The 14,546-nt window shown below is 49.7% G+C and overlaps 1 protein-coding gene across 1 annotated transcript in view; it reads right to left on the reverse strand.

Annotated features, from left to right (window-relative positions):
* Positions 1-674: 674 nt before the first annotated feature.
* Positions 675-14,546, reverse strand: part of ANKRD33B (ankyrin repeat domain 33B) — a 104,889-nt gene continuing 91,017 nt past the window's right edge. Inside the window, exon 4 of the mRNA XM_017888570.1 lies at positions 675-9,218. Within this exon, the coding sequence (XP_017744059.1) occupies positions 8,377-9,218 (842 nt within the window). The 3' untranslated portion in view covers positions 675-8,376. The remainder of the gene's footprint in view (positions 9,219-14,546) is intronic.

Here is a 14,546-nt window from a genome sequence, read left to right on the forward strand (position 1 = left end):
GGGCGCCCCTCCCCCAGCCTCGCTGCTGCCTTGCGGTTAATCACAGACTGCTGTGCTAGCAGTGAGGAAGGCTCCGTGGGCATGGGACCCTCCTGGCCAGGTGTGGGATATAATCTCCTGGTGTGCCCGTTTGCTTAAAGCACAGTATTGGGGTGGGAGTTACCCGATTTTCCAGGTGTTGTGTGTCTCAGTTCCCCTGGCTAGGAAAAGGGATTCCCTTCCCCCTTGCACTTCCCAGGTGAGGCAATGCCTCGCCCTGCTTCAGCTCTTGCTGGTCGGGCTGCAGCAGCTCACCAGCACCGATTGTCCGGCACTCCCCAGTGAGATGTACCCAGTACCTCAGTTGAAAATGCAGAAATCACCTGTCTTCTGTGTCGCTCGCGCTGGGAGCTGGAGACTGGAGCTGTTCCTATTCGGCCATCTTGCTCCGCCCCCAGTGAGGCAGATTGTAATGAGATCATCTGAACATATAACAAACTATTGGTGGGAAACTCACAATTTTTAAATATTACCTTTGAAAAAGTGAAAGTTTGTCACAATAAGAAGGTGCATGTCTATTTCAATGAAAAGAAGGGAGTGATATGAAAAAATCCTGGTATGTTTCATTGTATCACTCTCTAATTTATACACACTTAAGTTTCTTCAAATATCACACGTTGGGACCTTAAGAATGTGTTTTAACAAGTGATTTTTTTATTCTTTCATCACAATTCTCCCACATTTTTACATTATCCCATTTTTTCCATATTTTTTTAAACATTAGTACATAATTTGTTAGAAATTAAAAGGGAAAAACATTTTTTTCTGAATAATATCACATTATATTTAGCTTAAAGATTATTAACTTTTGAATATCAAAATTGAAGCTGCTGGGAATCACATTTATTTGTAGGTTCCCAAATAGCCCTGAGGTCTGAATAGGAAAATATCTTTTATAAACTATAACAAAACTCTCACCTCAAAATAAAACACTATGAAATTTACACAATTATATCTGTACTTAGTATCTGTACAATATCCAGAAACCTAATGGATTATTAGAAATGACAATGCAAATAGGTTTACATTCAGAAAAAAAGAGAGCTTATACTAAGAGGACCTAACTTGCAACCTGGCACCCTGTGCAGAAATCTGTTCAATCCTTAGAACGGTCATATAGTCATCTTTGTTAAAAACACAGGTCCTTGAACACCCCCAAATGCCAGGCAGAACAAAGACAATTCCAGTACGTTGGCTTTTACAGTTCATCTGAATAGGGTATAATTTTCAAATTCCTTCGGATGCCCCGAAGGTTCACAGGGATGCTGGTCATATTTCTGGGACTGTCATCGCCTTTTGCAGTTTTCATCAGGTGTATCCATAGCTGTGCAGTTCTAAACCAGCTACTAGAACTTTTGCTCAAAAAACTGGTGTTAAGGTGCCTCCATACCTACCTCCCCAAACTTCTAAAAGCATCAGGCCAACACGGACCATTGCTTTACCGGATGGAAAGTTTCGTGGGTTTTTTTTTTCTTTTTATTTAAATACAATAGAAGGGTGTAGTATTATGACAAAACTAGTTCCTTCAAAAACCAAACTCTGTTAGCATTGATTAGAGTATCTAATACATAGGCGGACTTGGGGAAATACCAGGGCTTCCTCAGGATAAGGTGTTGATTCTAAGGGTAACCTGCAGCCAAATGTCAAGGGCTGTAGGCTGAATTCCTGGGGAGCTCTTCCAGGGATAAAGAATCCTCTTGGACCTGGGCCCCTTGGGTTTGGGTTCCTCCGTGCAGCCAAGGTAGGGCAGAGGCAGAGAGATGGCCCAGACCTGGCCAAATGGGTTCTCTATGAGCCGCCTGGGTCAATGCTGCCTTTCAATAAAAACCTGGACTATGATGACCCTAGCCGTGTTCTGTGCCACAGCGGGCGGAATGCTGACAGTGAGACCCCACTGAGTACACTGAACAACACACCATCAAAGCAGGTTCCATCTGACACTGCCCACGGCCAAGCTATAGCAGCATTGTAACCTTTGCCAGCACAAAGGCCAATGTCCCTTTAGTTCATTTGTGTGTATGAGTACACACACGTGTGCTCGCCTGTGCACACACTCACACTTTAGTGTACACTGTCCACATTGGCACAGCCTGCTGCCGAGGGCTGTGCCTTTTATTAAGTCTTAGTCAGGCTGGGTGAGCCTGAGGAAATTGTGTATGTAATACCGGCTTTCAGCTGAGTCGCGCGAAAATAAGTCAAAGCAAGCCAGGTAGTGTGTTTCTTTTTCCCGTTTCTTTCAAAAACAACCTCTAGAAGAGTTTTTTTAGTCACTTACTTAAAATGTTAATGAAGGAACCTGTGAGTGCAAGGGCACAGACATGAGCAGCTGATTCAAGAGTTATACCAGTGCGTCAGCAAGTTCCAAACGCACCGAGAGGCATGGAGGGGAAGATGCAAGCAGCGCCCTGAGAGACACTGCTTTTGTTGTAAGCTCTCGGCAGCTCCCAGCATGACCGCCCCAACGGCATTCATCCCACTGCAGTTGTGGTCAATGGGACTTTATCGTTTTAGAAAGATGTCATAGTCAGGGTCCCACCTGTCCTTCCCTGGACCGTGGCCCCCTAGGCAGTCCCAGGCAGGTGCCGGCTCAAAGGGGCTGGTGTAGAAACCAAGGACCAGGCCCGAAGAAACAGGGTCCCCAGGTGTTTCCAAGGGGGCGCGCTGATTGCCAGGTGCAGAATCCACACAGTTACCCACTGTGGGAGGCGGAGGGACCTTTGCAAATTCCCAGGGAGTGTGCTAGAATTTCCCCAAACACTGCAAAAGGGAAAAAGTGCTTGCGTTTTAGCATGTGAAAGACTAATGGTGTCTAGGAGCTGACACAGCACAGGGGCACTCTGACCACTCAGGAACAGTGAGCTGTGTCAGGACGGAAATGAGCAAGCCTGAGTCTCCGGCGCACCTGGGGAAAGAGTAGCGCAGGGCGCACATCAGGGCTGTGCCTCACTCCGCAGAGCACACTCGGGTCCCCAGGGTAGGGATGAACAGACAGCCTTCCCACGTCATGTAGTGTGGACAGCAGGGCTGGGGGGAATGTAGTGCTCTTGCAGGCGGGCTACCAGGGATATGGCAGACCCACTTTTCAGGGCCCATTCATTTCCTCTCTGGGATGCATTTCATCATAATCACTCGGTACCCACGCTTCTTCCCAACAGCCTGGAAACAGCAGGCTTTGCATCCTTTTCAGGCCTGGGGGCTGGCCCTACTCCAGGGGCTTCTGTTTCACTCACAACAGCCTCATCTCCACTCCTGAGACCTGGTCACCACCAACAGCAGGGAGAGAAGCGGGCAGAGGGGCCCAGCATGGCCCTCCTGCATCCATAAATCCTATTTTCCAACCGACATCACGAACTCCCTCTCTCCCGCTCCGAGGAGGAGCCTCTTGCCTCAGGAGTGGCCACGCTGAGATGACAAAGCCATTGCAATTCTTATCTCCATAGTCCTGAGGTCTCCAGTGCTGCCAGGAGTCTGTCAGGAGGAGCTTGACAGGACGGAAGACGTCCACGATGTTCCCAAGTGCAGCCAAGGGGCAGCCTCTGCACACCGAGGTAATTCCAGATGAACGGCTCCATGCTGTTCCCTCCTCCTTTCTGGTGAGTTTAGTGCTGGGCTGACTGTAGAACACTTTATTTACAGAAACAAGTAGAAAAAATCGTCACTCTTGGTTCATGTGCTCCAACGTCAGACCGGGAGCAGCCGGTTCCGGAGGGAAGAGTGAGGACTGGCCTGTGTTCTCATCAGCCGCCTCCATGCACACGGAGGTGGATTTCATTGTTGTTGATACACATGTTCCATCCACAAGAGGCAACTCAGAGGGACTGAAGCGACTTCACACCCACCCCAAAGCCATTTCTGCCACCAAAGTCCCCGATCTAGAATCACCAAGGAAGTCTCCATCAAGGGTGAGCCCCAGACATCTCAGATATAACCAGCAGCATCGACATTGTCTGAGAAATATTTCTTCTGTCCAGTTAAAGCAAAATTTACTCAAACACTAAAAAGTAGTAAAATAGACTTCAACTTTTCCTCTATTTTTATATATAAATTTATATATAAATCCCTGAGAAGGTACCTGTCAACTTGAAATTCACTATCTACAGTTAATAAACATCAGGGTGCAGGTAGGGACCCCGAGCCCCATCCCTCTGCACAGCAGGGGCTGCGCTGTCATGGCAGGAGAGCAAACCAGGACTCCCTTCCGAGCAAAGAGGAGGGGGTGGGAGAGGCACGGCTGTGGAGGAATTCTAAGCCATCAGCGCAGACACTAGCAGGCCTGCCATTCATTCACTCTGGAGTCTAGGAGGTCCCACCATGATAAACCCGCAGGGACACCACACTGCCTCGCAGAGGCCCTGGCTTTTCTGTCCTTGGTAGACTTTAGTGTAGGTGGTGCCAGGGATGATCAAGAACTTAACCAGCTGGGAAAAGAAAACAGGCAAAGGAAGGGAAGGCTAATGAGGAAGAAGAGACGAGGCGATGGGGGCAGGAGAACGTGGAGGCAAAGCCAGAGAGGGCACTGCGGTGGCCACTGACAGAAGAGGAGAAGAGGTCAGTGCTCTTCGGTCCCCTCCTCCCTGAACCACATTGGGGATGCAGGGAGGGTGAGCCCTCGGTGAGTGAAGCACCTGTTCAAAGCAACGAAAATAGACAGAAATGAAAAATGTTCTCTAAAGACACTAGGCTCTTGGAGAGGCCACTGTGAGACCCCTGACTGGCAGATACCCAGCGGTGCTGAGTGGGGATGGGACAAGAAGCCTGCCCCTCCAGGCCTGTCCACATCCTGAGACCGAGGGGCCTGTGTCACCAGTACCTAGGGCTAGAGGAAAGGGCTTCCAAATGGCTCAGGAAGATGAGGGGGTGTTTCTCTCCACCTGTGACCAGATGACCACACCTCCCGTGAGGAATCCCTTACCCAAAAGAAGTGAACATAATAATGTTGCTTAAGTATAAGCTGACCTGTCAGGTCACCCTGACACTGACTCCATGACACCCCCTCAAGGTGGCTCTGTTTCCCCATCATCTGGGCTTCCCTCCCTGGTCTCCTGCACTCCCTGAGCCTGACTAGGGGCCCACTGGTCCCCTCTGTGCCCACTCCAAAGAGAACAAGAAACAAAGAGCGGAAGGCCCCCCACAGGTCGAGGCTAGAGGCTTGGCAACACTTCCCTTGACTTGAAAAATTCCTCTACTAGCAAATCTGCTTCCACATGGCAAAAATGAGAAGTGCTGGGCCAGCAGCCATGAGCACAGCTGCAGGGGCTGCCTGGACCTGCTGCATGGGCCAAAGGGAAGGGCTGTCCACAGGCAGGCTATGGCTAGAATGAGTCTAGAGAGGGACTGGGGAGAGTCTCCAACTCAATCAGGAATGACCCTTCTTTCAGTTGGGTCTGGCAGGTTTTCAAAATCCAATCTTTCCACTGAGGCCACACCACAGCTCCCCAGGAGGTCAGGCTTCCCCCCATGCAGCTGTCATTTTCCCTCAAGTTGCAAACACTGGCCAGGTAACAGCAGCTTCCACTCACCAGGCAAGCGGCCAGCTCTCCTTCAGATTTGCCAAAGAAATCCATGTCCTGCCCCACGCTTGTTGGCTCAGCAGGCTTTTCAAAATGCAGGTATCTCTAGGGCTGTTTTGTGGACACCAGGAGCATCACTGGAAAAGTCCTTTGCTGGCCCCAGAGTATCCTGTATACCTAAATGAGGCTGGAACACATCGGAGGCAGGGCCGCAACATGCCCACTCCAGAACAGCGTGGGACCTGGGGAATCACCAGTCGTTTGCTGTCCCATCACTGCTGTTCCACACAACCCTGGAGACTCTGAGCATGGGTTGTGGTGAGGTAGCAGCTGGGCAGGACCAGAAATGTCCATTTTTGATATGGAAGCAGCAGACACCCAGGCTTGGGGTAGAAGTGGGGGCTCCATACCGTTCCCAGTGTCAGCTTCCCATGGAGGAAACAGGCAGGAATGCCTGGCAACCCACCGAGGGTCAGACGCCACGTCAGCCCCAGCAGAAGCTGCCTGACCCTGGCTGTTCCAATGACAATCAGACATTCTTGGGAAGGTGGAGCCTTTATGGGAGCTCAGAATGGGTGTCCTCTCGCAATCACTGTGTTAGAGCCGCAGTTCTCAATGCAGGCTGCAGTGCAGTCACCTGCAGAGTTTTAGGACGCTCCCAAGGCTCAGCTCCTGGGACCAGGACCTTGAGAACTTTCACAGCAGGGGTAGCTGGTGTTGAGAAGCATGCCTGGGAGACCACGTGGCACTGCCTGGCTGGGTCCTTGGTTGACAGAGGTGAGGGTGGGGCTCATGGTGTCTTGGTAATGCTGTGAATTATGTACGTGTGGCAGGAAGGTGCCACATGCCAAAGGATTCAGAAAAGACAACCCCCAAAGATAACCGGTGTCAGTCACAGTCCCCACCTCCTCAAAGGCCTTGGCCACGAGAGTGACCCACAGTCAACTAATATCTGCAGTTCTCAAAGAGGGTCCAGTCGCCTGCAGCATTCATCATGGTGCCTTTCTGGGATTAAGGAGGAACTCACTGCAATCTGACCTTAAACACTGTATCATCATCACACCAATCTTCCATTAACCTGGGTGCAGCCTGCAGTCCTGTTCAATGGAGTTTTGGGAGAGGCCAGTTTAGGATCCCTGGTTGCTCGATGCCTGATGGTGCCAAGTGGAAGGGAGTATGGAGAAGCCTGCACCAGCCCTGCCTGCGTCCTGAGACAGATACCCCGTATCACGATGTATCTAGGGTTATTAGGGTTATAGTACAGAGCCTCCAAATAGGCCTGTGATCGTGCGTGTCCAAGTATTTAATACTGAAATAAAGTGCATATGTGACAGATACTCTACAACCCACATAGCCAGAGTCATTAGAATTAGAAACTCCTGCCTGAGTTTCCAGCTTTCATACCCTGCACTGCCGAATTAGAATGCCGCAAATCTGATAACGATTAAAAATACAAAAATATGCAGAAAACTCCCTTTGATAAATTCAAATTTGATCACCGAGAAAAGTGATCTCCATGTGACTTTGGAGAGAAAAGTGATCTCCATGTGACTTTGGAGAGAAAAGTGTGGATTTAAAACTCTCACCGAGAACTTGTGACCCAAGGCAAATCACACCTGTGCCCTGCCCTGCTCAAGGCCCCGCATCTTGGAAATTCTATGAGGTCGGCATGAGGATGAACTAAACAAGCGCAGTCCTCCAAGGAAAAATAAAAGAAATACCCACACAAGGGACTCTTTGGAACTGAGCCTGGAGGAGGGGGCTGCCCGGTCTACTCTAGGAGAATTTGCCAAAAACAAGTCTGTTCCCCATTCCATTCTCTTGCCTGTTCTAAAAACTGCCTCCTCCCCATTGTTGTAATTTGTATCATTCTGGGCTCCTGACTCTTGTTGCATCTTTTTGACATATTAAGGATATCTGGATTTGAATTACTTAAGAGCACATATGGCTTAATTTTGTATTTCTGGTAATCATTTATTAAATTTGCCCCATTTTATCGAATGACAGTTTTTTCTCATATCTATTTTTAATGTTAAAGATTTCCTATCGAGTTTATCTAAAACCCCTTGCTTAAAATGAGTTTAATTCTAGCAATAAATACATGTTTATCTCTCCATTGTTTTATAATTTGACAATATGTTTTCCCTCAATATATTACTGTATGGATAAGAGTTTTAAAAAGATACGATAACATCTGATCTCTCTGTCTCACCTGATCATGTGGCTGAACGAGTCAATGCCTCTGTCAAACAAAAATATCTGGCATCACTTAATCTAATTAGTAAGAACATCCAGTGTACACCGACACCCACGATGAGGAGAAAAGACCAAACAACCAAAAAGGGGAGAATCCCATGATGTCTGTGAACTCATACAGGTATCATGAATACTTATTGCTAGAAACAGTATTTTAAACAAAAGGTCTTCAGGCAAGTGTATTAAAACTGCCTTGGATATAAGGGGCCCTATCACTTGTAAAACGTTGCAAATTTGATAATGATTAAAAATACAAAATTACGCAGAAAACGCCCTTTGATAAATTGATCTTTAAAAAAAAAAAAATCCTAATTGAGGTTCTCTAAATGGAGCCTTTTAGGCAACGTGCCCGCTAGGTGTACTGATTGCTAGGAGGGCTGGTGACAGGCGAATCCATGTGGCTCTCCCAGCCCTCTCCTGGAAGCAGCCTGGACAGCCAGCCTGGAAATGCGCGCGGCCCCGTGGTCCATGGAGCGTCCGTGGTGCGATGCGCAACGAGGCCGCCTCCTACTCCGCGACCAGCCCCGCGGCCTCGCCCCGGCCCCGGCCCCCACGCCAGGCACACAGGCCCTCACGTCCTCTTCTTCCAGGGCGCGGGGCGCCTCTCCTTCTGCGCCTCGGCCTGGCGCTTCTTCTCGGCCTCCTCTGCCTTCCGCTTCTCCTCCTTGGCCTCCTTGTACCGCCACTTGGGGATCTGCAGGTGGCCGCTGTCCTTGGTGCTGCCCTTCCGCGCCGGCCGCTCGGGCTGGAAGGTGGGCGCCGGCGCCTTACTGACTCGGACCCGGGGCACCACCACTCCGGGCCTCACGCTTCTCCGCCGCAGGCGCTGCAAGGGCAGGAGGCTGGCCTTCCGCGAGGAGGGCGCGGCGGGGCCCCGGGACGGGGGCGGGAAGTTGGCTCTTGGGGAGCCCTCCCGGCAGTCCACATCCTCCGTGCCGGTCTGCCCGCGTTGCCCTGCGCCTCCCACCTCATCCACCTCCTGCGCCTGGGGGCCCCGCGCCGCCCGCGCCGCCAGGATCTCCTGCACCGCCAGCCGCCTCTTCCCCACGCACGGGGGGCTCTCGGGGCACACGGTCTGGCACACGATGGCCACGGCGGGGCTGTAGAGGCTCGTGGTCATCCGGACCATGTGGTCCAGGGCACCCCCGTCCTCCGGGCCCCGCATGGTGCGCGGCGTCAGCGCGGACAGCACGCAGTCCGTGAGCCTCTGCAGGCAGTTCTTGGAGCCCGAGGGCTTCCGCGCCGCTTCGGGGGGCGGCGGTAGCTCGGGCCGGTACTTCTCCCAGAACTGCTCCGGGCAAGGGCGCTCCAGCAGCCTCTGCATGAGGCGGACGGCATCCACGCGGCCCGTGTAAGTGGCCCATTCCTGCGGCGACATCCCACGGCGGGGGTCCCTCGCGTGGACATCCGCCCCTGCAAAACGCAAAACACAAACAGGAGTGGGTGGCGGCGACAAGGACTCTTCCCTCCCAAGGCAGAGCCTGGGGCAAAGCCGAGCCTCCTAACAGAGGGCACCCCAGACCCTGCCACTGCGTGAACCCTGTGCTCATCTGAGCACCCAAAATTGGGCCTGGAGTGCAGTGATGGGAACACGGCCCACTACAGCCTCCACCTCCTGGGCTCAAGCCATCCTTCTAAGTCAGCCTCCCGAGTAGCTGGGACTACACCACGGCCCACCTGTAGAGATGGGGCCTTGCTATGTTGCCCAAGCTGGTTTCAAACTGCTGGGCTCAAGCAATTCTCCCACCTCCACCTTCCAAAGGGCTGGGATTACAGGCGTGAGCCACCCTTGCCCAGCCCAGTCCAACCTGCCTTTTAAGTGCTCCATTTGATTATCTGTCTTGAATGAAACCCTGCCTGAATTCAGCACCTAAATTAGATTTTTTTTTTTTTTTTTTTTGAGATGGAATTTCGCTCTTGTTGCCCAGGCTGGAGTGCAATGGTGCGATCTTGGCTCACCGCAACTTCTGCCTCCTGGGTTCAAGCGATTCTCCTGCCTCAGCCTCCCAAGTAGCTGGGATTACAAGCATGTGCCACCACACCCGGCTAATTTTGTATTTTTAGTAGAAAGGGGGTTTCTCCATGTCGGTCAGGCTAGTCTTGAACTCTTGACCTCAGGTGATCCACCCGCCTTGGCCTCCCAAAGTGCTGGGATTACAGGCATGAGCCACCAACCCGGCCAAATTACATAATTTTTTAAAGAAATAAGATCCTATAGCTTTCTGTCAATGGAGAGAAGAACAGACAATAAAGCTGCCTTGGATACCTGAATGCTGTGGTTAGAATATTCTAAAAATACGACTAGTAACAGTGACTCACAAAGTGGTGGTAACCCAGCTGTGGCCTCACTCTGAGGACTGCCATGGGTCCTGGACTGGGTGGGAAGTGGGTGGTCCTTTGCTTCTCCCACTGCGGGCTAGCTGGCCGGGCTCTGTCTATCTTTAATAGACGGTGGGCTTTTCCAGAATAGAAAAATTCATTTTTGTTTGCTCAACACATCTCATCCTGGTGGGTAGGGGCATGAATTTTAAAAGGCTTGTTGCAAAATGAATGGTAGTCACAGTGGCTGTGGGAAATGCCTGAGACCCCCAAGCTAGTAACAGAGAGAGGGTCTAAGACTTGGGTGTCCTAACCTCAGTCTAATGTACTTCCTACCACCTGGCAGGCCCGGTGTGATGGTTAGTTTTAGTTTTCTATGTCAACTTGGCTAGGCTAGAATACCAAGTGATTTAATCAAACATGGATCTAAGTGTTGCCCCGAAGGTATTTTGCAGCTGTGGTTAACATCTATAATCAGTTGACTTTAAGTCAAGATTGCCCTCCATAATGTGGGTGGGCCTCGCCCAATCTGTTGAGGGCCTTCAGAGTAAAGACCAAGGTTTCCTGGAGAAAAATAAATTCCTCCTCAAGACTGCAGCATCTACGTACTCCTGCCTGAGTTTCCAGCCTTCAAGCCTACCGCACCAATTTCAGACTCGCCAATCCCCACAGCCACACAGTCAATTCCTTAAAATAAATCTCTTGATATCCACATCCTATTGGTTGACTGACAGGTCCCCTTACACAGTCTCCCTGACATTAGTCACTAGTCACCTAATAAATCTCCCCAGGCCACCCACTGCCCCAAATATTAAATATTGCAAAGTTAAACTTCAACTCAACTTGATGAAATCTGCATAAATTTCAATGTTGCAGTATAGAAATTAATATGGAATTGCTGTTCAATTAATATTGGTCCAATCTCAATCTCACATACTGTTAAAAATCATTGAGGGGCCAGGCGCAGTGGCTCACACCTGTAATCCTAGCACTTTGGGAGGGCGAGGAGGGAAGATTACCTGAGGTCATGAGTTTGAGACCAACCTGGCCAACACATGGTGAAACCGCATCTCCACTAAAAACACAAAAAATATTCGCTTGGCGTGGTGACGGGCACCTGTAATCCCAACTACTCAGGAGGCTGAGGCGGGAGAATCGCTTCAACCGGGAGGCGGAGGTTGCAGTGAGCCGAGATGGCACCACCGCACTCCAGCCTGACTAACAGAGCGAGACTCCATTTCAAAACCAAAAAAATCATTGAGGATTTCAAGTCCCATTAGTCCTATCTCCACCAGCAAAGCAACGTGGAGAACTAGGGCAGTTATCTAGTCTGTGAGCTCCTTGGGGACTGGGCCCAACAAGACGCTTCTTCATGTATATCCCATGCAGACCCAGACCCAGTTGTCTGACATGTGATGGCTGATCAATATGTGCTGAACTGAGGAAGGCTGGGTCCCCAGCCGCTGCCCTGGCCTGCCGGCCCACAGTGGCCTCATGGCTCCAGCAGACCCAGCTCACCTGAGCTTGCCTGGTAAGGATCTGAATTCTGTGACACATTAAAGAAGAGCCATATTAGAAGAGTGGTAATTATTTGGAACTGGATATCAGGATGGAACTCATTAGCGAGAGTACAATTTATAAACTGACTAAAATGAAAAGGGGGCAGTAAAAGTGTCATAGCAAAAAATAGATGACACATTAAACCTTAATTAATTGCATGTCACTTAAAAAAGGAACAAACTGCAAAATTAAAATCTTAATGAACACTGCCTGAAAGAGACATTTTTCAAATGCTAATGGAAAACCAGAGGAAGAGCTGTCCAAAGTTTTGCACTCTTCGTCCTGATGTTCACCTATCTTTTCAAAATGATTTCAGGAAAGACAAACACTCTAAGGAACCAAGGCCACTGAGTCCTAGAGTCCGAGTCATGCTATAAATCAGGGATCCGCTGCCTTAGGAAGAGACGGTAAAGGGTCATATTAATGACCTGAACACAGTAATTAAATTATAAAAGATAAGTACTGATTAATAACATTTTATACAAACACCTTTCAGAGAATACAGAGGATTTCTGAAATGCCACTGTATCCATCTTCCTGCCAGCAGAACCCCCAGCATCCTCACCTCCCACCAGTGTCGTTTTGCCCAGGGCTCAACCATATGGACAAGTGGGGCTGCCGCCCATGGGTCCACTTGCTGCCTTGTTGAGTGCTCTAAGTCTACACAAAAATCCTCTATTTCACTTGAGGGAGCAACATCCTCAGTTCTTGGCAATGCATCATGATCAGTCTAACCCAGGACTTCTGAACCTCAGCACTACTGACATATTAGGCCAGGTAATTATTTGGTATGGGTTGTCCTGTGCATTGGAGAACACTTAACAGCATCCCTGATCTCTACCTTCTTCTAGATGCCAGTAGCACTCCGCCAGTTGTGACAACCAAAAATGTCTCCAGACACGGCCAAATGTCCCCTGGGGCAAGTTTACCTCCAGCTGACAATCACTAGTCGAATCTAATGGCTACAATCCTGTTCCCCATTCTTCCAGCCTCCCTTACAGCTACATAGTAGCCAAGCAACCCAGCAGCGGTGACTGAGCCCTAAACAGGGTTTTGTCTCCTGACGAAAGGGACCAGCATGATCGGTGCTGCTGCAGCTTCCTGTCTGAAATACGGGTTGGGTGATTCTTGTGGAATCAAGGGGTGACAGATCAACAGGCTAAGGGGAGCCAAATGGACAGGAGGAAACCACTGGGGTCTCTGTTGTCCTCATGAAGTCCAGGGCCAGCTCTGGAGGGTGACTGCCAACCTCAGACTTCTAGGGAGCTGAGAAATGCAGCCTGTTTTCTTTAAGCCACTGCCTAGTCAGGATTTCTGTTACTTGCAGCCAAAAACATTCCGAACAGGTGCTAATGGGAAAAAAAAATCTATACTTTCCATCACTCATTCTCAAGAAGGCTTTCTCCAGGAGCCATGGCCAGGCCCAGGACTAGGGAGGTGGGTGGAGTGTGAAGCCCTGAATGTGTCACTTCCCTTCCTGTTTCTCCACCAGCCCCCACCCCACCCCCATGTTATCCACCCTATAAACTCCAGCTCAGGTCTCTCTCTTGCAAGGGGGCCTTTCCTGGCCACAGGGGACCACTAACCACCAGCCCTCACTGCTTCCTCTTGTGCCACCTCCAGCCTGTATCTTGGGCATTGTGGGTAAAATCGGGATGACAAATCTGGATTAGGGTCCCGAGAAAGAGCTTGTGCTCCAGCCCAGCAGGGAGGACAAGCCACCCCCACCACACAGCAGGTGGAAAGTGTGCTCAAAGTTCTCATCTCCCCTCAAAGAGGGACTGGAGTTGGAAAATAAACGTCCCAGCATCTCTGCGATATCTTTTCCTCATATTGGAGGGTCCAGGGGGTCTGAGTCCCAGCTGCCCACAAGGGGAATCTGCTCATTGGTGGACACTTCTTAGCTTCCATTCTTCCCAATCGCACTTCCCGCTCCCTCACTTCACTTCCTGGGGCCACCTTCCCATGAAACTACTTGCCCCCAAGTCCTTGTCTCAAGGTTTGCTTTTCAGGTGACACAGAACGCTTGACTTTTCATCCTTCCTCTGCCTAATGACTTCACACAATTCTACATGGCAAATTCACACTTCATAGGAAATTTATGTTTTCCTTATAAACAGAAAGAAACCTCTATCTGGTTGGAAATCATCTGATTTTCCAGGAGATATCAGGGCTTCCCTGAGACAACAGCAACCCTCCAACCCACAGTGGGAGCATCTCTGATCTCTGTTCCTCACCGTCCTTTAAATCCACTTTGCTCCTTGGAATCGCAGCAAGATTTGAGGTTACTGCTGCTTGTTTCTGCTTCCTGAAGCCTGCGGCAGTTACACCACACTTCATGTCTGAAAGTGAACTCCCTTAAGCAAGCCTGGAACTTGCCAACCTGCACAGATTCTGCCTGTCTTCAGAAAAAAATAATATCCTCAATATGCTTCTCAGAGTCACCTATTTAAATAGGCCTGTCACGTGGGCCTCACTATCTCAATGAATTAACAAGGTTCTGCGACTCCCCTTGCAATGCTCTTCAGCAGAGCCTGAGTTATTCCCTACGAAGCCAGGACCAAGGATGCAATCAATCAGCCTCTCAGAACCCGGTTATACTTTTTATTGAAATCTGAAGTGTCCGTCTAAAACAAAGGCTCTGGCTATTAGTTTCTTTAAATGGTTTAATTTTTCTTAATATCACATATTTAAATGGAAAGAATAAGACTTAAAATATTTGTGCGAATTTTAGAAATATACCAACCTCTGTCCTTACTGTTGTCCACTAATCCTGGGGAAGCAATTCAACGCTTTTTTTTTTTTTTTTTTTTTTTTTTGAGACGGAGTCTTGCTCTGCCGCCCAGGCTCGAGTGCAGTGGC

Source organism: Rhinopithecus bieti, unplaced genomic scaffold (assembly GCF_001698545.2).
Source record: "Rhinopithecus bieti isolate Rb0 unplaced genomic scaffold, ASM169854v2 scaffold_17184, whole genome shotgun sequence".
Taxonomy (NCBI): Eukaryota; Metazoa; Chordata; class Mammalia; order Primates; family Cercopithecidae; genus Rhinopithecus; species Rhinopithecus bieti.